This window comes from Physeter macrocephalus, chromosome 16, assembly GCF_002837175.3.
Source record: "Physeter macrocephalus isolate SW-GA chromosome 16, ASM283717v5, whole genome shotgun sequence".
Taxonomy (NCBI): domain Eukaryota; kingdom Metazoa; phylum Chordata; class Mammalia; order Artiodactyla; family Physeteridae; genus Physeter; species Physeter macrocephalus.
This window is the reverse complement of record NC_041229.1, coordinates 45,064,960-45,092,013: the sequence shown is the minus strand read 5'-3', so window position 1 is coordinate 45,092,013 and position 27,054 is coordinate 45,064,960. Positions and strand designations below refer to the sequence as shown.

The 27,054-nt window shown below is 37.7% G+C and overlaps 2 protein-coding genes across 3 annotated transcripts in view; one reads left to right on the top strand and one right to left on the bottom strand.

Annotated features, from left to right (window-relative positions):
• The window catches only part of LOC129392866 (RAC-gamma serine/threonine-protein kinase-like), a 63,055-nt gene extending 55,029 nt beyond the window's left edge, over positions 1-8,026 (top strand). Inside the window, exons 2-3 of the transcript XR_008619548.1 lie at positions 7,225-7,318; positions 7,909-8,026. The gene's annotated coding sequence lies outside the window, so the exon portion shown is untranslated. The remainder of the gene's footprint in view (positions 1-7,224; positions 7,319-7,908) is intronic.
• The window catches only part of CTSC (cathepsin C), a 44,943-nt gene that overhangs the window by 10,334 nt on the left and 7,555 nt on the right, over positions 1-27,054 (bottom strand). Inside the window, exons 3-6 of one of the 2 annotated variants that reach the window (XM_024131777.2) lie at positions 13,219-13,385; positions 10,046-10,201; positions 7,482-7,597; positions 765-896 (exon numbers count right to left, since the gene is read on the bottom strand). In XM_024131777.2, the coding sequence (XP_023987545.1) occupies positions 765-896; positions 7,482-7,597; positions 10,046-10,201; positions 13,219-13,385 (571 nt within the window). Of the gene's footprint in view, positions 1-764; positions 897-7,481; positions 7,598-10,045; positions 10,202-13,218; positions 13,386-21,895; positions 24,232-26,123; positions 26,209-27,054 lie in introns of those variants that run through there. The other variant, XM_007121623.4, reaches the window with a different exon arrangement.

Below are 27,054 nucleotides of genomic sequence, written 5' to 3'. Positions count from 1 at the left end.
TTTTTCTTTGTCTTTAATTTTTGCCAATTTGATTACTATGTGTCTCGGTGTGTTTCTCCTTGGGTTTATCCTGTATGGGACTCTCTGTGCTTCCTGGACTTGGGTGGCTATTTCCTTTCCTACGTTAGGGAAGTTTTCGACTATAATCTCTTCAAATATTTTCTCAGGTCCTTTCTCTCTCTCTTCTCCTTCTGGGATCCCTGTAATGCGAATGTTGTTGCATTTAATGTTGTCCCCGCGGTCTCTTAGGCTATCTTCATTTCTTTTCATTCTTTTTTCTTTATTCTGTTCCTCAGCAGTGAATTCCACCATTCTGTTTTCCAGGTCACTTATCCATTCTTCTGCCTCAGTTATTCTGCTATTGATTCCTTCTAGAGTAGTTTTCATTTCAGTTATTGTATTGTTCATCTCTGTTTGTTTGTTCCTTAATTCTTCTAGGTGTTTTTTAAACATTTCTTGCATCTTCTTGATCTTTGTCTCCATTCTTTTTCCGAGGTCCTGTATCATTTTCACCCTCATTATTCTGAATTCTTTTTCTGGAAGGTTGCCTATCTCCACTTCATTTAGTTGTTTTTCTGGGGTTTTATCTTGTTCCTTCATCTGGTACTTAGCCCCCTGCCTTTTCATGTTGTCTATCTTTCTGTGAATCGCATCCAGGTTTTCTGACAGAAGACATTTTGATCTCTCTACTATCCCATCCTTATGGCTTTGCCAACAATGGCAAACTACACACAGGTAAACAGTGCCTGGAATACAACACATACCTTGAGCATACTGGCTGCAAGACACAACCTCCTGAGGACTCAAGATTGGGGTCTGGGTATTGTTGGTTAGTATACGGATTCTTGCTTCCATCATCCCCATAGAAGCAAATGAGTAGCAGCTTCCACAAGACCCTGGTGATAGAAAAGAAAGATATATAATCCAAGAGACCTTTGACGCACTCAAAAAGAATCATAGAAAACTTAAGTGCATGACATACATTAATGTATTTATATTGAGTGTTGCGGTTTTTGTTCATAAGGATCAGCACAATAAAGAAGATTCAATCAAAGAATGCTACTGACCTTACATGCAAACATTAAGATTTTCGTTTTTTCACCAAAAGGCAAACACTACTATACAGGGCTTTCCTTGAAAATATTTTGGGAGGAAAAAACCTCCTAACTTCTGCAAATCATTTGACAATATTCTTTTTCTTTTTTTAACCTCTTTATTGACGTATAATTGCTTTCCAATGGTGTGTTAACAACGGTGTGTTTACAATGTGTAAATGTGTTTACAATGGTGTGCTTTAAAACAAAGTGAATCAGCTATACATATACATATATCCCCATATCTCCTCCCTCTTGAGTCTCCCTCCCACCCTCCCTATCCCACCCATCTAGGTGGTCACAAAGCACCCAGCTGATCTCCCTGTGCTATGCCACCACTTCCCACCAGCTATCTATTTTACATTTGGTAGTGTATATATGTCCACGCCACTCTCTCACTTCGTCCCAGCTTACCCTTCCCCCTCCCTGTGTTCTCAAGTCCATTCTCTACGTCTGCATCTTTATTCCTGTCCTGCCCCTAGGTTCTTCAGAACCTTTTTTTTTAATATTCTATATATATGCGTTAGCATACATTATTTATTTTTCTCTTTCTGACTTACTTCACTTTGTATGACAGTCTCTAGGTCCATCCACCTAACTACAAATAACTCAATTTCGTTTCTTGTTATGGCTGAGTAATATTCCGTTGTATATATGTGCCACATCTTCTTTATCCATTCATCTGTCGATAGACACTTAGGTTGCTTCCACTTGGCAGTATACTTAATAATGCAGAAATGATTTACATTTGCAACATTCTGAGCCATCAACTTGAGAGAAAATAATGGAGGGATACATATAAGCTAAGCTTTTAAATATCTCCAGAGAGGCATTTTCTAAAGCCCTTGTTGGGTGGAATTAACCCTAATAATGGCTCAGGAATGGGAGTACTATAGTAGAGAGTTGGATTCAACCAGGGTCAAGGAGGCAAAATAGAACAATGTCCAAGGAGGTAAGAGAGTAATTATAATGATGGATATGGTATTTAAGGTGGCCAATAAGGAAGTAAAGATATAAAGCAGATGGAGGTAGTAAAATGGAAAATAAATTGAAAAGTAGTTGTATGGAGGTAGGGGAGAAAAGAAAAGAAAACAGCTTTATTTAATATGTAAATGCTCTGGCAAGACAAAATAAATTTACTTAAGAAGCATATGCTAGGAATATAGTTGCTGCTTCAAGAGAAGACAAAATATTGTATTACGAGGTAATTTATATAAAAATATTTTTATCTGTTTCTTCAATATGTGTGAGTAGAAGAAATAAATACATAGAATAAAATATGGAATGTATGTAACAAAACTGGGATTTCCACTTGTTACAATTCTAGAAAGAAATGAGCATAACTTAATATCCCCATTATGATACAGCCTCTTTCACCTCTGCCACTGATACAAATTCTATATGGAGATAAGCTTGCACCAAACCCGAGACACTGGTATTAAATGAAGTTGACATGTTATTCAAGTTACTAATATTAATTAGTTACCATATTACTTGAATGTAAGCACTCCATTGTGCATGTAAAGTAAGACGAATGAACAGACAATAGTACAATTCAAAACACTCATTCTACATAAAGAGAATGCTGCCTTTGTTCTCTTTAATAAGTCTGAATTTAGTTAGTGAATGTCTGCCTCCAAAAAGTATTAAAAAGAACACTGTCCATTAAAAATATGAGGTGCACTGTTTTTCTCTTCTCCAGGTAACTGTTCATTCATGTCCCTCCCCGAGTACAAAGGAAAGCCAGGATACTCTATGCTCAGCCTCCAACATTCTTAAGCCTACTTGAATTACTTAATACCGTTTTCCTCAAACTAAACTGTGAATTTCTTTGAGTGTTTACAGGAAATCTGTTTTCTTCACCTTGATGCCTGATGCAATGAAGGAACTGAGTGCATCTTTGTAGAAAGAAAAGTCATATTATGAATAAGTGGATACATATTTATATCCAGGAAAGAAGGTTATTTCAATGGAAACAGTTAATATTTACTTTTAGTCCATTAGAGCCCTATCACCCTGTAACTGCTACCGTTCTGATGGTCCCCAAAATTCTCCCTGTAAACATCTCAGATTTATCCATACTGCTTGCTTTTTGCCACTGAGGGATCACCTAAATTATGAAGATTAAAAGAGAAACATTTGGAAAGGGGCCTTGGGATTCATCTAGTGTACAACCTACTCAATAATACATACACTGAGATTCAAAAAGAAGCACTGACCTGTCCAAAGTCACAAAACTAAAGGGTGGCAGGTGCTAGCATCTAAATGTCTCCTAATGCAGAGTACTGTCTTTTTCCATTTATAGATCAGTATCTACTTTAAAGAATTTTCAGATTTCCTTTCCCTGTCTTCTAGTTACTAGACAGAATAAAATTAATGTGCACATTTTGTTTCAAAACTATCCAAATAATACTATACTTAGGACTCCTCTTTCAAATGGCAGAATGTCAAAGAACTAGATGAATGACAGTAAATGGCCAAGGCCAGTGTTCCTTTCTTGAGACATCAGGATCTTTCAATAAATAACATCACAAGAGTCTAGAAATGGCCCCAATTTGGCCATTTAGCATTCTTGGCCCAGGGCAGCCACAGAAATAATCTCTCTTGGTATTAACTATTAAACCCTCATCATCTGACCATGCAGCATTGTGGGAGGGACAGGCCACATGTACATTCAAGGGCTCAGAATGTGCTGTTAACAGAGAAATCACAGGAATGAGGAAAGGAGATAACCTTCCTCAAGCCCCTGATGTTCCCAGAAGGTCAGCTGCCAAGGTAATTAATGCCTCTTCAGAAGTCAGGGCCAGTGTCTAGATTCTGTAAATCAACTATACTTCAATAAACAAATAAGTAAATAAATAAATAAAAATAAATAAAAGGACCATTTTCTCTTAAGAAGACTACAGAACAATAAAGAAGAAGGGGAGCCGATCCAGACAGAGCTCTACAGTAATCATATTTCCACAATCTCAAATAGATATGTGATTGTCAGATGGTTTAACTATATTCAGCTATAACTTCTAACAGTGGAGAGAACACTGAACTGGGAGTAAGGAGCCAGGATTCTTTTTTTCCCTTCCCTCCCACCCTGTCACTCAGTTGTGTGACTCTGGGCAAGTCACTTGACCTTTTTGGCATTTCTTTTTATCTTGTGTGTGAAAGGAATAGGGTGGAGCAGATTAAGGCCCCTGCCTTCCAGCTTTAATTATAAACAGTAGTTAGAACAAGACTTAAACGAACTAGATTTTAAAGTTAGGAAAACCCTCTGCATTTCCTAATTAATGTGACCTGAAAGACACTCCCCTTCTCTCTTGAAGATGCAATAATAAATAAAGACAGCACAGCTGGAAGAAGAACAAAGGAAGTCCATCTCTTGCAACTTCCTAGCTCTCTTCCCTCTCACACATCAAAGTAAATCCTGGCTACATGGCTAGTGCTTAGAGATGTTAACACGTGTAAAGGTAAGAATTTGCCGCCCCCCCCCCCATATTTTTTTTTCATTAATCTTGATTTGCTCTCCGAATAGAGAAAAGTTGTGAATTCCCTTAACTGTGGGTAATTTTGAATTCTAGGTTATATAGAACACTGGTGTATTTAAGTTAGTGGAAATTTCCAAGTAGCCCAGTTAGTGGGAACAGAAAATAATTTTTTCCCAACCTAAAGTACAGGAAACCAAAAAGAAATCCAAAGAGTAACAACTAACTACATTATTTTCTCAGACACCTAACAAGATACTACAGATGAGGGATCAATTTAAAAGCAATTAATCTGTCAAAGCCCTCTGTTTTTAAATTGCCCATGTCTGTACAAACCATATTATAACACTCAAAGAATATGGAATATTAGAGATGACAATACCTTTTACCAAGCCACAAGAAAACCATTGTCAAAGGATCTAGCTTTAGAAAGTCTAATTTCCTTCCCCTGAATTATTATCTCATCAGTAGTCAATCATATATTTTGTGAAGTAAGTGAACTAAATATTTCTTTCAACCTTTTCCTAAAGAATTTTTAAAATGCCCTGTTAAAGCAGTTATCATATTGTATTTTAATGTTTTGCTTGCAGGTCTTGCTAAACTGTAGTTTCTAGGATGAGGACCATGTCATATTGGTCTTTATATCCTCAGCCATTAAACAAAAATTCCTGGACTTCCCTGGTGGCTCAGTGGTTAAGAAGCAGGGGATATGGGTTCAATCCCTGGTCTGGGAAGATCCCACATGTGCAGAGCGACTAAGCCCGTGCACCACAATTACTGAGCCCGCATGCTCTAGGGCCTACGTGCTGCAACTACTGAGCCTGTGTGCTGCAACTACTGAAGCCCACGTGCCTAGAGCCGGTGCTTCACAACAAGACAAGCCACCGCAATGAAAAGCCCGCACACTGCAACCAAGAGTAGCCCCCGCTCGTCACAACTAAAGAAAGTCCACGCACAGCAGCAAAGACCCAACACAGCCAAAAAAAAATTCCTAACATATTAGATACTCTATAAACACTGCAACACAGTAGAAACAACCATGTGCCAAGCTCTCAATAACCAACACTTGACATGCAGTATTTACTTAATCCTCTCCAATAAGGATAGGAAACCTGTTTGATGACAGAATAAATTTTAATCCTCTCTTAATATCAAACCTTTAATCGACTTTCCATTCATTTCTCAATTACCTTCAAATTTCTCTCATTTCCAATCCCTCCTTTCCAAGGAAGCTATCTCCAGAAAAGGTAGGGATGGATTTCAGGACCCACACTTTCTCTACAGCCAAAGAGTCCCAGAATAACTGGTACAAAGGAAAGACCAAGAGATGAGACCTCTGGTGTCAGATGAAGGACAGGAACAGTGCTGCTGTAAGACCTGCTCAAAGCTCCATATATTCAGAACACTTTGCAAGAATTCAGTGAGGATGAACTGAAGGGCTGGTGGTGAATGTTGAGAAGTGGGAGAGGCTGATTAGCATTGAATTTTAGGAAAGGGGAGGGACAATTTATCTTTGGGTGTTATAAATTTATAGTCCTCTCTCAGGAGACACTAATCAGAATGTTTCCAGACAGTAAATACTACACCCATTTTATAGTAACAAAGCAGTCATGTGTACTGTAATTATCTTCAAAATGAGCTTAGAAGTAATAAACCTGAGTATTATATAAATGATTCTCCAATCATTGTTGGCTAAAATTTAGGATAAGATAATTTGCTCTCAAGTGCTATTAGAGGAAAAGTTATTAAATCTACTCATCCTGTATCCAATTTCCAAAAATAACTGATAAAATGCAATTACAGTGATAATTTTTGGTAAACCTGGGCTCTGCCTCCAGCCCACCATTCAGGAAACTGAGTTAATACTTAACCATTATATGTCTTATCCTGGGGTAAAGTTAATTGAAAGGTCTTTACACAGCTCAAAAAATCTACTTTACCAGAAAAAAATTTAAGGATTCATTTTCTGGGCTCCTTTAGTAATTAAAGACTAAATGATGGGGGAGGAAAAAGGGGTAGAGTGGGCAAACAGGTAGTAAAGGATTCCAGCATAAAGAAGACGTGGTATATATACACAATGGAATATTACTCAGCCATAAAAAAGAATGAAATATTGCCATTTGCAGCAACATGATGGTCCTAGAGATTATTATACTAAGTAAATCAAAGACAAATATCATATATCACTTACATGTAGAATCTAAAAAATGATACAAACGAACTTATTTACAAAACAGAAACAGACTCACAGACATAGAAAAAAAACTTGTGGTTACCAAAGGGGAAAGGGGAGGGATAAATTAGGAGTTTGGGATTAACAGATACACACTACTATATATAAAATAGATAAACAACAAGGACCTACTATATAGACAGGAAACTATATTCATTGTCTGTTAATAATCTATAATGGAAAAGAATCTGAAAAGGAATATATATATATAAACTGAATCACTTTGCTGTAAACCTGAAACTAATACAACATTGTAAATCTATTATACTTCAATTTTTAAAAAAAGGATTCCAGCAAACCACTTGCAGAAGGAAGACAAGGAAGACCAATTTTGGCTGCATGCAATTCTTTGTTTCTACACAAGTCTCTGTGACTAGGAGGGCAAATGAGTTTGGCTTACGTATCACTCTAATTTCATTAGCTACCTGGAACACACTGAGAGGGATACTGAAGAAATGCTGAGCTCTGCTGGAGAGATTATCTACTACCAAAGTCTGTCATGGACACAAAAAGAAGTGAGTATTCATTAGTTATAATATTTTCCATTTCTTTACTAAAGTGGATCATAACCTATTCACCTCTGTATCCCCAAAATCTGAGAGCCTGGCACATAGTAAATGTTCAATAAATATTTCAGAATGAATTAATGAAAAAAAAAATTGGACTTTTTTTTTTTACCTTGGTTTCGAACAGGAGTAACAAAATTGGTACCATGAACATTTCTCCAGTCCCAGGATGCTGGCAAATGCAAAATTTTTTTCTGTATTTCAGCAGTTATTGGTGCAGGTTTGGGCCTAGGATGGAAATAGACATTTGATGTCAATATATATTCTTTCCTTTGAGGATGATTCCATGATTTCAACCACCTGGCTAGCTAGAATGTAGATTCAGATCCAAAGAGCACTTGTCTATCAGTGTTTCAATGTGTCTATTATACAAAAATGTGTCTATTATACAATGTGTCAATTATACAACTAAGTTGTATAAATTACCCATTTCTTTTTCAGAATCTAGTAATTTTCCCCGGTGAAATAATGTTGGTTTCGTATATTGCCATTGCTAACTTTAGTATGCCTAAATAGCTGCATTCTCTTACTTTGAATAGATTTTGACCAAGAAAGCAGATGTGAGAAATTGAAGATGGCCTACAAAGCATTTAGAGAAAATAGAGGAATTACTGATGTTTGACTCTGGAGATGGTGGTGATGGTAGCTGTAAAAGAAGTGAAGGCATGGAAATAAAAGATCTAAGTAGAAGCAGGCAGACTAGCTCCATAAAGAGATGAAAGTAAGACACAAAGATGGCCACAAATGGCTTTACCACTTACTAGCTGTGTAACATTCGTCAAAGATCTTAACATCACAAAACTATGATCACCTCCTATTAAGATGGGTATAATCATGCCTACCGCAAAGGATTGTTATGAAAATTCAATGTAATAATGATTAACAAGTGCTTAAAACATGGCCTTGTCTCTGAGAAGTCCTTACTAAATTAAGCTATTATGATGATCACCACCACCATCGTCATCATCCATGTCATTAAGACTAAATATGCTGCTGATACATTTAGGTGACTATCTGGTGCAAAACAGGCAATTGTTAACTTCCTTCTTCCTAACTTCCTATAAGGCAGAGTGTTTACCCATCAATACACACACAGATAAAACAAAAGCAATGTGACAACAAAGCTCAGTGGTGTGAAAATGAAGACAGTGAAAGAGAAATTAGGGAGATGGAGAAGTGAGAATTACAAACATCACAGGCACACTATACATTATTGGCTCTCAATCATTTGGGTCCAGATTCTTTTAAGAATCTGGAGAAAGCTCTGGACTCAGATGTCCATAAACAATACGTTTTTATACAAGAGTTCTTCAGAAACATGGCACCTGACACATGGCAAAGCAGTTGGGTCTGAGGCTCAATCTTCCAGACAGGAGTCCCAGTCTCCCTAGGCTCCAATGCTGACCCCACCTCCTCCAGGTGCTTCTTTGGCTTGTTACTGAACAGGTCTCAACTTATTGTCTCACATAGATACAGGATGGCTCTTTCACTTTCGTGAATCTGAGAAGGAATACGATATGCTCCCATTCCCAATTTCGACTAACCAGAGCATCTCATAGACTAGTCATTCCTCAGAATACACTTTGAGAAACACTGTATAAGATTCTTTTCAGATATGGGTAGAACTGTGAGAGAAACTACATAGTCTGCTAAATCCAGCTATAGTTTTGAGGGAATAAATCTACCAAATTCCTGACTATATAAATTCAAAGAATGATATAATTTTCCATAAGAAATACACCATGGGGTATATTAACTAAAGATGGGAAATGCCACTTCTGGCTGAAGGTAGCAGAGGTATATTGATAAATATGGAATATTTTTTGCTGGACCTAAAAACAGAGAAAGGATTTTGAGATTTTTACAGGTGGCAAATTTGACAGTTTCTATAGGTAAGTTCAGGAATATCTGAGGCAAAGGGAGTGTCATGAATGGAGGTACATGAAAGTTTTCAGTAATTTTCTGTCGTATTATTTGAAAGCAGGTCAAGGTAATCAATACAGTTATGGGAAAATTTAGGTGGCTTTGATTACCAGGCTAAATTTATTCATTAGACAATAGGTAGTAACCCAATCATAGCTGGGTATAAGAAGATGTAACAGGCAGTATTTCATAGAATGGCTAAGAATGGGGACAGGGAGGGTTAGAAACCAAAGAGAGAGAAGGCAGGAAGCTGATCCATTATACAGGATAGAGATGACAAAGCCCTAAGCCAAAGTGTAGAAAATGGAAAGAGAGTAAAGGAAATGGCAGATGCTGTGAAAGCAAAACCCATAAATAGGGCTTGGAGAACATCTGAGTATGTATGAATAGGAAAGGGAGATGGTCAGAGAAAAGATAACATAAAAAGTCTAAGTTAGGGGGCTTCCCTGGTGGCGCAGCGGTTGCGCGTCCGCCTGCCGATGCAGGGGAACCGGGTTCGCGCGGTCTGGGAGGATCCCACATGCCGCGGAGCGGCTGGGCCCGTGAGCCATGGCCGCTGAGCCTGCGCGTCCGGAGCCTGTCCTCCGCAACGGGAGAGGCCACAGCAGAGGGAGGCCCGCATACCACAAAAAAAAAAAAAAAAAAAAAAAAAGTCTAAGTTAGGATGACCAATAAAATGATGAACAGCCCAGGGAGGAGGATATCAATTGATACAAATATCTTCATTAGTGATAAAGAGATGTGCTTTATTACCTTGGAATTCTCCGGCTGTGGCCACCACCTCTCCTAATCATCTCTTTCAGTGTAAGAGTCTCATATTCCATGTATGCGGTCGCAGTCCAAGACTTCTGAATGGCATTGATAGCTTTCACAAAGTTGTGGTTATATTTGTAGAGCCTATTAGAATACCTGCCAGCAAAAGTAAGACAGCTTCAGATACACTCTTTACTGATGTAAATAGATCCCGTTAAAATGGCACTCTTATACTGTGGGCCTGAGTGGAAAAATCTTTCAGGAAGGCAACTGGATATGTCAATCTCTATATCTCTACATCTATATCTGTATCAATAGCCCAGAACTGGAATGTGCCCTATGAAAATAAAAGTTCAAGCGAACTAAGATGTATGTATAAGGATGTTCAGTGAAACATTTTTATACTAGTGATAGAGTATAAACATAAATATTCTAAGATAAGGGATGGATTAAATAAATAATGGTACTTCATTTGCTATATAGTTTATTCAGTAAAAATGTCTGGAAGATTATTCAGTGATATGGAAGACTTCACACTATATTAAACAAAAAAGCAGAATATCAAAGAAGTTTGTACAGAATTAATCAATTTTTGTGAAAGTGTGTATTTATACCATAAATACATACAACCATGGTTATCTCTGAGTGGTGACATAGGATCATCACCTTTCCCCCACCCTCTACAATTTCTACAATGTACCTCTTAAACTTTGTAATAATAAAAAAAAAAGGCAGGGGGGGAGGACAGCAAAACTGTATACAATATATATATAGCATGGCAAGCATTATAACCACATGATGGAAAAAAAAATGGTTCCATAGGGACATTTGGTTTATATCCTTGTTACTCAAATTTGGTTCTTGAGCCAGTATCAGCAGAAGCACCTGGAAGCTTGCTAGAAATGCAGACTCTAAGTATCCAACCCAGGCCAGCTGAATCAGAATCTACATTTTTAACAAGATCCCCAGATGATTCACAGCAACATTAAAATCTGAAAGGCACTGGTTTACCTGATGCCAAATGCTTGCATACAGATGTAAACAAGTCTAACACACAAAGAGCATGTTTACAAAGCAAAAAAACTGAGGGAGTTGATTATTCATTTAACTTAAACATGTATCTCACGTATGTGCCAGGTGCTAGGAATTAACAGAATTCACCACGTTATTTCTACTAAAAAAGATTCTGGCCACGGAGCAGCTAAGCCCATGAGCCACAACTACTGAGCCTGCGCTCTAGAGCCTGGGAGCCACAACTACTGAAGCCGGTGCGCCTAAGAGCCCATGCTCCGCAGCAAGAGAAGCCACCGCAATGAAAAGCCCATGCACCGCAACAAAGAGTAGCCCCCACTCACCACAACTAGAGAAAGCCCGCGCACAGTAACAAAGACCCAACGCAGCCATAAATAAATAAATAAATAACATTCTGTAACTTAAGTGTGACTCACTACCCAAGACTTTCATTAACATTCAATTATGCAAAGCAAGATATACGTAACCTGAGTAACATGTTAGGCATACTTTGAACTTTTCTTTCTCTTTTAATTTAGATGTTCACAGAGAGAGTATTTTGATATAGTCAAAAAACCTGGGAGCACTGAAAATAATAAGAAAAACGTGCAACCACACTGATACTGTTTTAATGTTTTTATCAAAATCCTTTCCCATTTGTTGCAAAATGTGAAACCAGAGGGGTAGTACACCTTTATTAAATAGATTATAAAACTGCCTGTATTCTATTTCTGACAACACTAGCACACAACAAAAGCCAGTTACAGTTGTTGTTTCTTAAGACACAGGAATATATTTTAAATTGTAAATGTCTATCTTGAAATCAGATCATTAAGAGCTGAAAGAGACCTTGATGGTAATTTAGTCCTAAATGCTTACTTTACAAGTGAGGCAACATAGATTCTGAGCACTCCGGTTAGTAGCTTCCTCACTAAATGAGGCAATGTTTGAAATGTCAGAAAAGTACATAGTACACAGTATATCCTAAGTGGTAGGGTGAAAAGTGAACAGCTTCATAGGAAATGTGTTGCTCAAGGATCAATCCAAACAAAGCAATTTAAAAGCTAAGTTCAAAATGGAGGTGATGAATTAGTCTAAATCTTGGGGAGTACGTCCGCAGACAAGTGCAATTTGTCCTCTTTGAACTCATGTTCTCCCACCTTCTCTGCTGCAGAGTCATTCACTGCCAGTGTGGTCTGGCTGTGGATGCTTTGTTCATGTACACTTTCAGTGGATTTCACAACCAAACAAAACAGAAAATTTGCTACTGCTAATATTTATCTTTTCCTTCCAAACTAATAAAAGTCTGAAATCTCTTGTGTGGTTCATAGTTACTTAAACTGGACCTAACTCAACAAAAACTTGAACTGAAAGTTATACACTGAATTGTATCCTCCTCAAATTCATGTGTTCAAGTTCCAACCTCCAGTACATCAGAATGTGACTGTATTCAGAGACAGGGCCTTTAAAGAGGACATTAAGGTTAAATGAGATCATATGGGTGGGCCCTAATCCAATATGACTGGTGTACTTTTAAGAAATGGAGATGAGGACACAGACAGGATGACCATGTAGGACAATAGTGAGCAGCCATCTGCAAGCCAGGGACAGTGGCCTCAGAAGAAACTAAACCTGCTGACACCTTATCTTGGACTTATAGCCTCCAGAATTGTGAGAAAATAAGTTTCTGTTGCTTAAACCATTCAGTGTGTGGTACTCTGTATGGCAGCCCCAGGAAACTAATGCACTACATAAATACTAAGAACTTTAATTTCAGTTATTTATTTCCTTGTTTAAAACTTATATTCAATTAGCATCACCTACATTTGTTGCAACATAAACATATGTATCTACAAGTATCATGCAACATATTATTACATGGCAATAATAAAATGACTTTTCTGTATAAGTCATTGCAATTCTGTGGTCCTTTATATAAATATTCTTTAAGGCTATCATTTGTCCATTACTTCTGAAGTACTTTGAAAAACTACTTTCTTCTCTGTTATATCAATGTATTTTTCCAGGAAAGTTGTAGATAACATGGCTTATGTTTCTAAGTCAAATAAATTTTATATAATCAAATGAAATTTTCCAAGAATTAATACAGACACATACATATTATAAAAAACTAAATGTATCTTTCATTTACGACAACTCACTTTTCCTGGAGATTCTCAAGGTGTGCTGTGTTCACGTTCACATTCTCAAAGGTATTTCCCTCCTTCTTTCCTGTGAAACAAGCCCAGTTCCTGCCCAGCACATCATGCACCCAGCCAGTCATGGTTTCATGGCAGTAACTAGTTACCTTGCCGCCCTCTTCTTTATACTGCAATCAAATAAGAAAAGGAAAAGCCAAGTGAATCTGTGTTCCTCTCTCAGGTCTGTTTCCTTGTCTCCCATTCACAGTAAAGATGCCCCTTTTTCGTTTCATCTTAGGGACCAGCCACTGCCAACAAAAACAAAAACTGAGAGGTTTCAGTTTGCGAACTATTCTAGAAAAGGAAGAGAAATAAACTTTTCTACGATTAGCATCACTGATTACCAAGCAAAATTTACACAACAAACACTTCTGGGGAAGGAAAGGCAGGGAAAGAAACAAACATTTTTAGAGCATCTGCCCCATTCCAGGCATTTTACAAAAGTTACCTCATTAAGCCTATGAGGAGACAGGCACCAGTAATCCCATTTTACCAGTGAGTAAGTGGAGGTTCAGCTCAGAGAGGGTAGGCAGCCCCTACCTAAGGTAACAGAGCTGTGAAGTGGCAGAAACAAAATTCTTCTCAGTTTGTCAGACTATACTTTTCCACTCAGAGAAGACATATTCCAGCAAAATACAAGAACATATGGTGAAAATTTTCCAAAACATTAAAATTTTTTCTTCTGTTAACCTCCCAATTTATTAGCATATTCTAATCATGAGCGAGTTAAAGTAACCTGATTATTAAATATTCTCTCCGCTTTATTTCACTAATATGGCCCGTTGTCTTATGTCGATGTTAACACTGAAAAATAACTGCAGTTGACCCTTGAACAACGCAGGGGCACCGACTCTCCACAGTCGAAAATCCACATATTACTTTATAGTCAGCCATTCCTATCCTGGGCCCTGCTTCCAAGGAATCAACCAGCCTCGGCTCATGTAGTACTGAAGTACGTATTTAGGGGAAAAAAATCTGCATATAAGTGGACCCGCGTAGTTCACACCCATGTTGTTCAAGGGTCAGCTGTATATAGTGACAGATCTAGGATCTGAACTCAGATGCTTTGGCTCCAGAGCCTAAAAACCCTCACGTTACAACATGTCCTCATGGAGGAAGGATATATAATCCAGAATGAGAGTGGAGAGCATAGGAGGAAGAAAGGAAAACAATGCACGCTAAATTTCTTTATGAAGGGACTTGGATGCAGACAACTTCAGGCACTGACTTAATTTAATGGAACAGAAGCACAAAAGCAGTCAAAGGCAACACAAACGAATCAGCAGGGCAAGCAGCTGTGTTTCAATGCTTTTCTTTACAAAAGTACACGGTTGGTTTTGGCCCTCAGGACGTAGTTTGTGGACTCAATCTAATATAATGGATGCTACTTTACCTATGCTGAGGGGGTGGCAAAACTTCTTTTTAAGGGCCAAACAGTAAATGCAGGTGATCAGTCCTCTGTCATCATCACTCAACTCTACCACTGCAGTGTGAAAGGTACACAGGAAATACATAAGTGAATGAACTACATTGTGTTCCAATAAAACTTCATTTACAAAAACAGACTGATAGGGTTTCCCTGGTGGCGCAGTGGTTGAGAGTCCGCCTGCCGATGCAGGGGACAGGGGTTCGTGCCCCGGTCCGGGAAGATCCCACATGCCGCGGAGCGGCTGGGCCCGTGAGCCATGGCCGCTGAGCCTGCGTGTCCGGAGCCTGTGCTCCGCAACGGGAGAGGCCACAACAGTGAGAGGCCCGCATACCGAAAAAAAAAAAAAAAAACAGACTGATAGTTTGCAAACCCCAAGTTTAAAGGAATGTGTAGGCTAAACTACTCTTAAAGGTAAAACTACCTTACTGCATCTGACTCTGAATTCAAATCATATTGAGGCATAGAGTTAAAAATGTATGGCCTTAGAATTCAAAGGAGCTAGGTCTGAATCCTGGGATTCAATGCCACTAAGCTACACAAGATAAGTTACTTTGGGCTATTCATATGTACATTTTGTTTCTTCCTTGGTGGTTCATAACACTGTGAAGCCAGTCTCCCTACCTCTGGCTAAGAATATCTCCACTAGCATGAGTTTGGCTCACCACTCATTTCCCTGCTAAAGCCCCAACTCAGGATACAGGAACACTGAAATAAAGGCCTAGGACATGACCAGGCTGCAACACTGGAGGGTATGTTGCATGAAAAGGTTAATAAAGTTTATATTTATTATGCTGAACTATCTGTAACTACTATTTTTATAGATCAAAAACTGTTCGATATTAGCAACCTCGTATGATGCAGACAGGCCAGCCGGGGGTAGGCCACTGCTCCCCCACACCAGTGCTGTATTAGAAAGCAGTCTGACAAGGCTTTAAGAGTTTTTCAAAGCTACCTTGTAGAAATTGTCAAATACACATAAATGAAAAAAAAAGGCTAAACACAGGAAGATGTTCATTATAGTAGAAGAGGCTAGGGAAGGCTGCTTGCTTTTATAAATACAGTGTTATTGGAACACAGCCAGACCCACTTGTTTATAGTATTGAATATCTTATCTCTGGCTGCTTTGGTGCTACAGCAGCAGGACTGAGGAGCTCCCACAGAGACCATTAGGCTCACAAAGCCTAAAACATTTACTATCTGACCCTGTTAAGAAAAAGTTTGCTGACCTCTCTGTATAGAACAATAAAAAAAAAAAGAAAACATGGGAATTCCCTGGTGGTCCAGTGGTTAGGACTCCACGCTCTCACAGCCAAGGGCCCAGGTTCGATCCCTGTTTGGGGAAATAAAATCCCACAGGCTGTGCAGTGCAGCCAAAAAAAAAAAAGAAAGAAAAATAACCTATGATATATTAAGAGGAAAAAACTACAAGATAGTACTTAAGTGGAGTGCGAATAAATAAAATTTTTATGAAATATGATTTTTAAAAAATGAAAGGTGAAAATGGTCTTTGGGTGGGAAATGAAGATAGTTATATACATTTCGTGAAATTCATCACTTTAAAAAATATTCCTATTTCTTAAGGATAAGAAACATAGCCTACAGAGCCCTAGAAGAGGACACCTACGAAGGATGGTCCAGATGTTGCTAGAGACTAACTCTGACCTGTCTAGGATTATGATTACACTTCCTGAAAAAAAACCATGATTTATATAACCTATTTTGTATTTTGCTAGGTTCTTTCACTTATTTATCAAATGCTTATTGGTCACATAATATTTCCCAGGCATCATGCTAGGTGCTAGGGCTAGGCACACATGCACATATGTATTGATGCAGCCCCCCCAGACCTTAAGATGCTGCGAATTCAATGAAATAAACAAACATGTAAATAATGTGGTTATTTATTTGAACCCAAATCATGTGGTCCAGGAAGTTAACCATGCTTGAAAAAGCCTGGGAAATTTCCCCACCTAAGCAGAAAATTTAGATCACAGATGAAATGACTTTCCCAACGTACCAAAAGAGTCAGGGGCATTCAAGTTAGAAGAAATGGGCCCCATGTTTCTCATCAGTGTGGTTTTTGTTCACCTAGTTGGCACAACTTATAAGCTTATGATGGCTAACACCAAATGAACTTCCCCTGTGAGGGAAAGGCTGATTTGTTATTTTGGTTGGAGGGGGAAAAATATCACTGAAGCATGACCGATTGTGCTAAAGATCCTTACCATTCATATTTGTTCAACAACTCTATACCCTTCACCATCAATATTACAGAACTACAGGACCTTAACATTTACCTATCACATCATACTTTATAAACATTCTACAGATTACTCAGAAATCTTAGAGGTTCAAGAGAACATGAAGATAATACAGTCTCGGGGGACAAAAAAAGAGACTTAAAAGAGATGGTTGAACTAGAATTTATAACCAAGCATTCTTCCCAAATACCATGCAACATCTCTTCATACACTTCGTCTTCTCACAAAGTGCTAGAGAAATAAACATACAGGTCAATTGCCAAAAACACGGGTGGGAGAGGAGATACCTAGAAACCATGCAGGAAAGGCTTAAGCAATTTGCAAAGGGTTTTCATCTATATCATGTGAGCCTCACAATGATCTTTTGGGATAATAGGCATTATGTTTTTCATTGGAAAAAAAAAGTGACTGTGCAAAGTTAGAGAAGAGAGAATTAAAATATGAGTTTAAAGTTTACAAGAATCATTGCTTTATTCATTATTTCCTTTAAAAAAAAAAAGCTGGAAATTAATTGGCTCTCATGAGTCAGATCCAAACTGCTGCCCAAGACCCTTTTTAGGGGTCACCTAAATTCTCCAGTAGCCCTAATGGTGATTTCCCACTATTCAGGTGTCTATGGTGTCCTGACTAGGCCAGTCTTTTTACCCTTTCTGTCAAGGGTTTTTGATACAGGACAGAGGTAAAGGACGTGGTCTGCAGGCTCGACTACCTGGACTGGATCCAGCTCTGCCACTTACTGGCTGTGTGATCCTGAACAAGTTACTTACCCTCTCTGTACTTTCAATGTCCTCATCTATAAAATCAGGATGATAACAGACTCAGCCTCACAGGTTGTATTTTATATATACTAACCCATTTAATTTTCCTAACAGCCTGTGAGTGTTGTTCTTTCCACATAACCACTGTGAGAAGAGGATTTTTTGTTTATTCATTAACTAGGACACTGGTACTAGAAAGCAATTAGTTATTGAATGAGTGAATAAATAAATGAATAATAGAAAGAACAACAAATGCCACATCCTGTTTAAACAATAACACAAGAAACTTAGAAAAATGTATAATTAAAAGAGTGACACTTTTATAATTAAAAGAAATTTATAATTAAAAGAAGTGGGTCACAGAGACCCAAGTTCTAACTTCTCGTATTACTTCAGAAACGTCAGTTTTCCTGCCCAAACCTCAGCTTCCCTACTTGTAAATTTAAGTTGACCTGAAAGTTCCGAAATATCCCTTCAAGTTTCCTAACTACACAGTCCTTACATCTGTGGATTTCTTATTTATTATTCATAAAGCCAGGTAAATAATTTAGACATACTCCTTACTTACATAGAATATTTATACATTCTAAGTAACCCTAAAAAATCCTAAAACACTACAACTGCTTTTACTTAAGCAAATTACTAAGAGATGCTATCCATTTATGTACCACTTCTTATACATTAAATTGAAGGAATTATTTTCCATTTAAAATTTTTATTTTATTTTATTCTGTAGTTTTCCCAGTCTAAAATAATTTGGTCTTCTTTTAGAACTTGAAATTACCTTATGAAAGGTAGGACAGGACTGTGATACCACTGTGCAGGATAGCTACAACTTAGCAGAAAAGAGATATTTAACACCCCCAGAAGCCAAGTACTCAGTACCTTAATTTGAGAGGACCACACACTGTGCCCCCGTTATTTTCTTGATTTCAATGTTCTCGATGTTTGTCATTTTTCTTGCTATTGTAAAATACACCTCTTGTAATTTCTGACATTATTACCAATTAAGAAGTTGAAGTTTTGGCCACACTATCCAGCTTGAAATTTAGCTTAAATTTTTTTCTAAGGGTTTTCATTTATTTTATTTATATAAACATCAGTCTCTGAATACTGCCTTGCACAGAGGGCATAATTTAAGTTTCTATTCATTTATGCCAATTTCTATTGCAACAAATAGATAATTGCATAAAATTTGAAGAAATTCCAAACCCTAGCACTGAGTTTAGAAAACTACTAGGATTCAGTAACTCTCCATTTGCTTCTTCAAGATTAACATAGGGTTGCCAAACATTCTTGAAACCACCTTTCTTCAATTTCCCATTCACTTTATCAATTCTCCAATTCCATCCAATTACCTACTAATGTCAACCAACTGAAAAAGAAAAGGTTGGGATATTTTAGAACTTAAGTTATTTATCCTGGATCTCTTTCTCAACTGCTTTTTGACACTAAGGGGGGAAAAAATCACTTACACCTTTTGTTCCACTGTTTTCCTGATTACACTTAGCAAATATTTGAATACTTCCTTTATGTAATGCACTAGCTATGAGAAAAATGTTTAATGAAAAAGGACTTTGCCCTTTAAATCCCTGTTCTGCCACTTACCATTTATGTTACATAAATGGTAACCTTGAGCAAGTCACAACTAAGGAGCCTCAGTTTCTTCAGCTGATAATGGGAATGATATCTACTTCACTGGATTCCTATCGAGGATAAGGATGACACTGAAGTTTGAAGAGTTTAAAAAGTTATAAAACACTAAACAAGTAACAATATAAACACTACCACCTGTTACCACATGGGATACAAAGCCATTTAAGACTTTACTCATGCTGTCAAAGAACTTATACGCTAGCCCAAACTGTCAACTGAGCAGCTGATATGGGTTTTATCCCATCAACCGGTGATTTTTCCAAAATGAGAAGACAATCCATTAAAATATTAGAAAGAAAAATCTTATAATTTCTATTTCTATTTGTAGCATAGAAATAAAATTGAAAACCAACCTCCACTATTATTTAATATACAAAGCAACACTGATAACCCCACTCAGTTCCAATGTCAGATGTTCACCTGTTATATGCAGTATGCTGCCTAAAGATGGTTAGGACACAGCACATTCCCTTTTACATGTGCCTGCTTAAACTCACTTATGTACATCTGATGTAATTAAGCTAACCCGCACAAAATGAACAAGTGGCTTAAAATAATACTTGCAAAGAAACCAGGATTTGCAAATACTAATGATGTAAATATAAGAAAACATAAGAAAATAACAAAGCTTACATTTGCCCTATTCCTGGTATGAGTTTTTGAAAACATGTTTTGAAATGGTTCCAGTGTTGCGGTATTCACTTTTTAATCTGTTTTATCAATAAAGCAAACGTCTCCGTTTTAAAATTTGCCCATTAAATTGTCATCATTTAACACCAAACATCATTTAAATACCAAACAGTAATTCTTCTAAACTCTACCAGTGACACTTCCATACTTTTAACAAAATGTGTCAAAATTAAAATTCTTTACTTGAAACATTTTAACTAGAAAATTGTTTCCAAATGTTGAAAATTGGCAGTAATAAAAATGATCCGAAACAGAAATCCTTACATTGCTTTTGGCAACAAAATCATGATAATGAAACATAGTTTTACATTGTTTCCAAAGAATATCATAATGAGATATATTTTGGCAGGACATATTTTTGTGACAAGAAATCAAATATTTAATTATTTAATATTATTTCATGTTCGATAGCAAACATGTTAGTATAGTAGTACATGTATATAATTTTTTTAATGTATGTATACATACTGTGGAATACCTATTAAAAATTTGGACATCTAGGTCTAATCCATCAATATCATTCACCATTTCAGAAAAGAACACCTTGCATGAAGTTAAATGGTTTGATGATACACCGTACATATAAAGAGATCACATTCCAGCAATACTGAAGAACAAAGAGTGTTTATTCAATTTTTTGCCGTTTGTTTACTGTACATGTCTACGTAAGTGCAAATTAACTGCTTCCATCTGCTGTCAGGCCTGGAGTGTGAATGAAGCCATTAGGTGGCAACAAAGGAGAACAAGGCATATTTTCCTAAACTGATATTTTTCCAACCCAACCAAGAGTGTCACATCTTACCTCAGAAACAAACTTCCCTGTCAGTTTCAAGGATTAGCTTTCGTTTTCTGCCCACTAACTAGACTTAACCATTTATTTAAAAAGTTGAATTTTAATGAATTGTGAAACTGCCAGGAAATTGCTGCAGTGGTTGCAACCAAATAACCTCCAGCATTTACTGAAGGAACTGGCAATCAGATTTACATATGAAAATGGAGGATCATAAATTTATTTCCGGGGCTGAAAAGATGTTCCATTTAAACCAAAACATATGTTCCACAACTAGTTAAGAAAACAGCAGGGCTTCCCTGGTGGCGCAGTGGTTGAGAGTCCGCCTACCGATGCAGGGGACACGGGTTCGTGCCCCGGTCTGGGAGGATCCCGGGTGCCGCGGAGCGGCTGGGCCCGTGAGCCATGGCCGCTGAGCCTGCGCGTCCGGAGCCTGTGCTCCGCGACGGGAGAGGCCGCGGCAGTGAGAGGCCCGAGTACCGCAAAAAACAAAAACAAACAAAAAAAGAAAACAGCAATTTGACACCCAGCAAGGTAGACAAAGTTCCTTGGCTAATTCCTCACTTACTTGCTCATAATCTCTTAAACTGTAAGGTTGGAAGAAATCTTAGAGTTCATCGACTCTAACCTTTAGCTGGTGCTTCTTAAGGGGGGCGGGGCACAGCCCACAGCACCCTAGGCTAGTTTGAGTCCTTGGTTATCCAGGCTTTGGGGAACCACTGCAGTCACAGATAAAGCTCACTATTTCCCCTGACAGCTAATTTACTTTTTAGTAATTCTGAAAGTTAGAACTTTACTATTTTTAACTCTGAGGTTTATCTTAACCTCTACAGTCTCACACAAAAATTAAAATATAATATATAAGCAGAATAAAATGTTAAAGTCTCATCTGTTTTCTACAAAGTCATTCAACAACTATGGCCTGAGGGTCCACCATAGCCTCTAAGGACACAAAGGTAAAAATACTTTCAGAAACACAACAATAAAACAATGGAACAACACAATCGTATATTATTCAATTTTCTTTCTCTTACAAATATTTATTGAAGGCCTATTATTTATCACATATTGAACTATACATAAGGAATAAAATGGTTATTAATACAGCGTTGATCACTGCCCTCAAGGGATTTAAAGGCCAGAGGAAATGACAAACAGGCAATTACAACAGAGAATGCTAAACAGTAATCTATTATGGGGCCTACTAACACAAATACCTGCAGTTTTGTACCCAAGTTTTCCCTTCCATAATCAAAACAAACATTTAGATGCAAAGATACTCAAAGAAACAGGGGGAAAAAAAACACTTTAGTAGGGGTGATTTTAGATGCCTTGCTAAATATATTCTTATACACACTGGTTGCTTTGTCAGTATTTACATCCGGACAATCAGTTTGAAAATACACAACTCTTACAGAACCCTGTAAGTATGTAACCTAATATTTTTTTTAGAACAGAGGACCAAAAATATAAACATAGCACCGTTCCTGATTTGGGCTTCTAGAACCCTATAGAATTAATTCTTTGTAAGCTGGCATTACTTCTGAAGTCTTTGAAAAGACAAGAGACACGTGGATAATTTTCCAAACTGAAGTTCCAAGATAAAGTTCTACATGCATTAGGTGCTGAAGATACACAGATCTTCAGTCTGGAAGAAGACGACACGCTATCAAGTCATTCCATTTACAGCATAGTTAGTACTACCAGGGCAGAGACACCTGCAAAGTACAACTGGAACCAAAATAATGGCATTCCTCCCAGTAAGGGAGAAAGCTGGGGAATTTCACAGAGGTGGCATCGAGATCCTGAGTGATAAAGAATTATCAGGATAGAAGAAAGTAGCCAGGTGGCAGTCGGATGTACTCTTATTTAGTTTTTATAAGATATAACCTTCCCAGAACAGCAGACCAGTGCCTCTCAAATGATATAAATAATTATCTGAACCAATAAAGTAATGATGACAACCTACTATCTAGAGAAAGACTCCTCCACTCAAGAAGCAATTCAAGGGATGCAGAAAAGTCCTCCCAGACAATAAGAATCAGGTGTAGCCCCACATTTTTGGTTTGCCAAGGCTGATATTTAATCAGCTCTAAAGAAATGAGGAGGAAACTAGTCCATTGTTTATTAGCAGGAAAGACCTAAAAGACAGCAATCAGTTTGAACAATAGTGTAATTAAAAGAAGTAAACTTAGCAAGCCTACTTAACTTGAAGTTTACAAAACTCTCCTTCAATTTGGAGAACCATAAAGAGAAGGAGAAAGTACATTTTTGTCTTGAATAAGGGACCTGAGCGTAGGAAAGAAAGTCAGTAGCCTCATTTGGTAAGGAAATCTAAGGTTCAAGCCAATTCTTCTCCTAAAATTTCAACAAGAGCCAATGCAGTGCACTGAACTAACATTTGTGATGCTTACAGACTAGGATTCACCAGAAAACCTGCCCAAATGTGACTTCAAGTACCAATACTTCTTTGTGAAACAAACTTGACAAATAGCCCATATCATTCTACAGTTAGAAGCTGTGTGAGTTTAAGCACTGTATGAGACTAATTTTCCCTATCTGAAAATTGAAGCTAGTAATATCTACTTCATGGGATTTTTGTAACATAAAGCATGTCAAGTTCTTAGCAAAAGGCTGGCACCTAATTTTAAAAAACACCCAAAAAAATGTATTAATCATACCATCTTTCTGGACAGGGGTACTGCAGATCTATGATCTATAAAAAGAGACCCTTCAGCGGTCTGGTTTATCTCAGAAAGCCTCCTCCCCCAAACATGTCCCCCTGGGACCATCTTCCCACCCATAATGTATCTGTACATCTCAAGATATTCTGAAACCTAATTTTATTCTTATAATAGGTGTTGGGGCTCCTCAAGGTAAATAGAGAAAGAGAAGGCACTTGGGAAGTTCATTTAACTGTGAGTAAAATTTGCACTGTTAACAAAATAAAACAAATAAGTCAAGTCCTAAAAGCAGTCTGAAAAAATCATTTCAACAAAAGAGTTTTCAAAAGAGAAAATAAGAAAGAAATGTGTGTTGCATATTGTTCCTTTTATTCAAAGGCTGAATGGTGAAGCCACCTAAGACTTCCAGATTTTTTTTCTTTTTCCTGCTTGGTCTTTGGTTGTTCACATTCCAAAATGGCAGTTGCTGCTTTCCAAGGAAGTGTTCAAGAGGGCAGCTGCCTTGAGGTATGTTACCAGGACTCCTTTGTATGTTACATGCACATAAAGACTCCAGAAGGGTCTGTAGCTGCTAGAGGCCTCTGCTAGCTGTTAGAGGTAGGTAGGTCCACTGCCGCATGCTGCTCTGCCTCTTGCCTCTTAGCCCCAAAGTCTGTTTTTGGCTGTGGTTTTAAAAGAGCCCCTCAACAGATGCTCTATTTAATAACTAAAAGACAATAAAAACTAGAGTTACAAGCCAACAAGGATCATAATGTCTTTTAAAAATTTAAACATATTAATTTATTTAAGTGAAAAAAAATACTAGTATTTAGTATTTCAGATGCTGGTATTTTTTAATGCTACTTAAGACATTCACAAAAAGCCACCACTCTCAAAAGCTGAATGCTTAAGCAATACATATCGTGCATGCAGCCAACATGCTCAAGAAGCACATGCAGATGCATTTTAAATTAAATGCTACCAAATAAGCCTAATATAGTTTTGAAATGTAGTTAAGAAAGAGGCTAATCTAGCAACCGAGACATAATAACATATACACCTTACAAATTCTAAATGTAGACTGAATGCTACTTTGATCAATATTTCTAGGTACAAGGCTATTTATCCCATTTACAGAGCAAATACTAGGGTCAATCTTTTCTGCTGGTAGAAGCATCTCCCTAATAAGGAGAAAGATTAAAGTTTTAAGACAGAATTTTGTAAACTGCACTCTGAGAATACCTTAAATTTTTGTGAAGAAATAATGGTAAACTTATTTTATTTTTTTATTTTTTTTTTTTTGTGGTACGCGGGCCTCTCACTCTTGTGGCCTCTCCCGTTGCAGAGCACAGGCTCCGGACGCGGCGCAGGCTCGGCGGCCACGGCTCACGGGCCCAGCCGCTCCGCGGCACGTGGGATCCTCCCGGACCGGGGCACGAACCCGTGTCCCCTGCATCGGCCAGCGGACTCTCAACCACTGCGTCACCAGGGAAGCCCTGGTAAACTTATTTTAGAAAACCTTCCTATTATATCTCCCTCCTCAGCTACCACCATACAATATATTAAAGATTCTGAGAGGTTCTGAAAGGAAACTATTTAAGGCAGTCTACACTTATTCAACTACCAGAAATAAATTCAGAAGAAACAGCTTATTGGTTTCAGCTCTAATTTTCACTTTGATGTGTTATTAGTGGCTGCCTAGAACAACCTTTAAAGCTTAACAAGATGAAGTGATACAACTTATGAGCAATTCCTTCCTGGCACATGGGTGGGCCACCGCTGGCCCATTAAACAGTTTGAAAAACGCTGATACTGGATAAGGCTATGGTGCTTTCAACACTTGCCCCAGTTCCCTTTTTCATATCTCACTTCCTTACTTAAGAGCTAAGTAAAAGAGGAAGGGAAAAGGGAAAATCTGTTATATGAAATGTAAGGGAGGGTAAGTCCCCATCAACTTTTTCTCTCTAACCACCCATTTTTCCATCAAAATTTTAGACATCTAAATTTATGGATCCAGAGAGAGCAATGATTAAAACATCTATTCTGAAAGTGTGAGGAGAATGTACAGAGTGAAAAAGATCCTCTTCTCCCTAGTCAATAGTCTGTTCTGAGAAGGAACCAGTTTAAAAAAAGATAGGTGATGTCTCAAAGGGATGACTGACAGGTATGTCAATTTCTCTGGAAGAGCCACCTTCTCTACTGGAAGACAACTAAAATGCCATGGTTCACATGGGTCCCTCTTGAGTCTTTTTAGAAAAGAATGAGCAACCTCAGGCAGCATAGCTACTTCAAGGATGTGAACTGAATTTGAGCCAACCTTTCCTTAACCGGGTCTTTATCTTTTTGGTTTCATGTCCACTTACATTATGAGCATCATGCTTGAGAAAGCTAATTTGATGTGTGCAAACAGAACATACTAACATGAAAATAAATAGTGCAGGCAGATAAGAAGTAGCAAATAAGCAGGCTCAAGCAAGAAATCTATAAGAAAGCCATAATCTCTCTGTTCTCCATCTTCCTCTCCCTGATGAGTAAATCAACATTCATTTTCATAAGCCACCAAGGAGGAGGGAAGCTTGCTTTTAGTAAGAAAGTTAAAAATATTTCAATGGAGCTCACCCAGTCTGTTCCTCAGATGTGGCATATCATATATCCCCACAGTTCCCAGTTGCATGAAAAACTGACTGATAAAATCAGTGACATCCTACGAAGGGTTTACAATGGAAAACTGAGTCATTACGTTGAGATTAAGCAACATCATAAAAGAAAACAAATAGCTAGACATGTATTAAGTGCTTAACTTCTGATTCTTTTCCTCAATTTAAACACTTTTAAAAGTAAACATCAAGTTATTTTTTTAAAAAAAGACAAACTCATCTTGGTGTGTTGAATCTATATTAAAACAGGTAAATCTATCCCAATAACAAATATTCTGAAAGTTTGTTATATCTTAAAAATGAACCCAGAAGGCACAACAGAAAAATCGCACGAGACTCCCAAATCCTTTACTGTAGGAACACGATTCACATTTCTAACTGTTGTGACAAGCTTGAAATTTGTAAGTCACTAGCACACAAAATGGGTAAATAAATCCTCTGGTACGGATTTCCCAACATACTGTTCTTGTTTTGAGTACCAACCTGCTTTAGAAATACTCACGGTAGTGTTTTTAGCTTATAGTTCTACTAAGACTGGTAGGTCCCAAACAAAAACTCAATTAGAAATCAGTGAAGTCTGCTTAACTATCCCCAAATTCAGTTTTCAGCCTAATGAGTCTAGTTTCCCTTCTATGCATCTTCTTCAGCCCTTGAGTAGCTTAATGTTCAAAATAAAATCTGAGTTCATTCGCTACTGCCCCCTTTTACAGCCTCAGAGAAAGTAAAATGAGAAACAGTAAAAGGTTAGAAAGCTATTCAACTTGAGAGTATTCTTTGAAGCTGAGTTTGTTTCATACCACTTCCTTCCTTGGCAATTCGGTAGAGGATGGTGTAGAGGAGCTTTATACATGCTCATGGTAAAAAATGAACAAATTCCACAGAAGTGGGCTTCC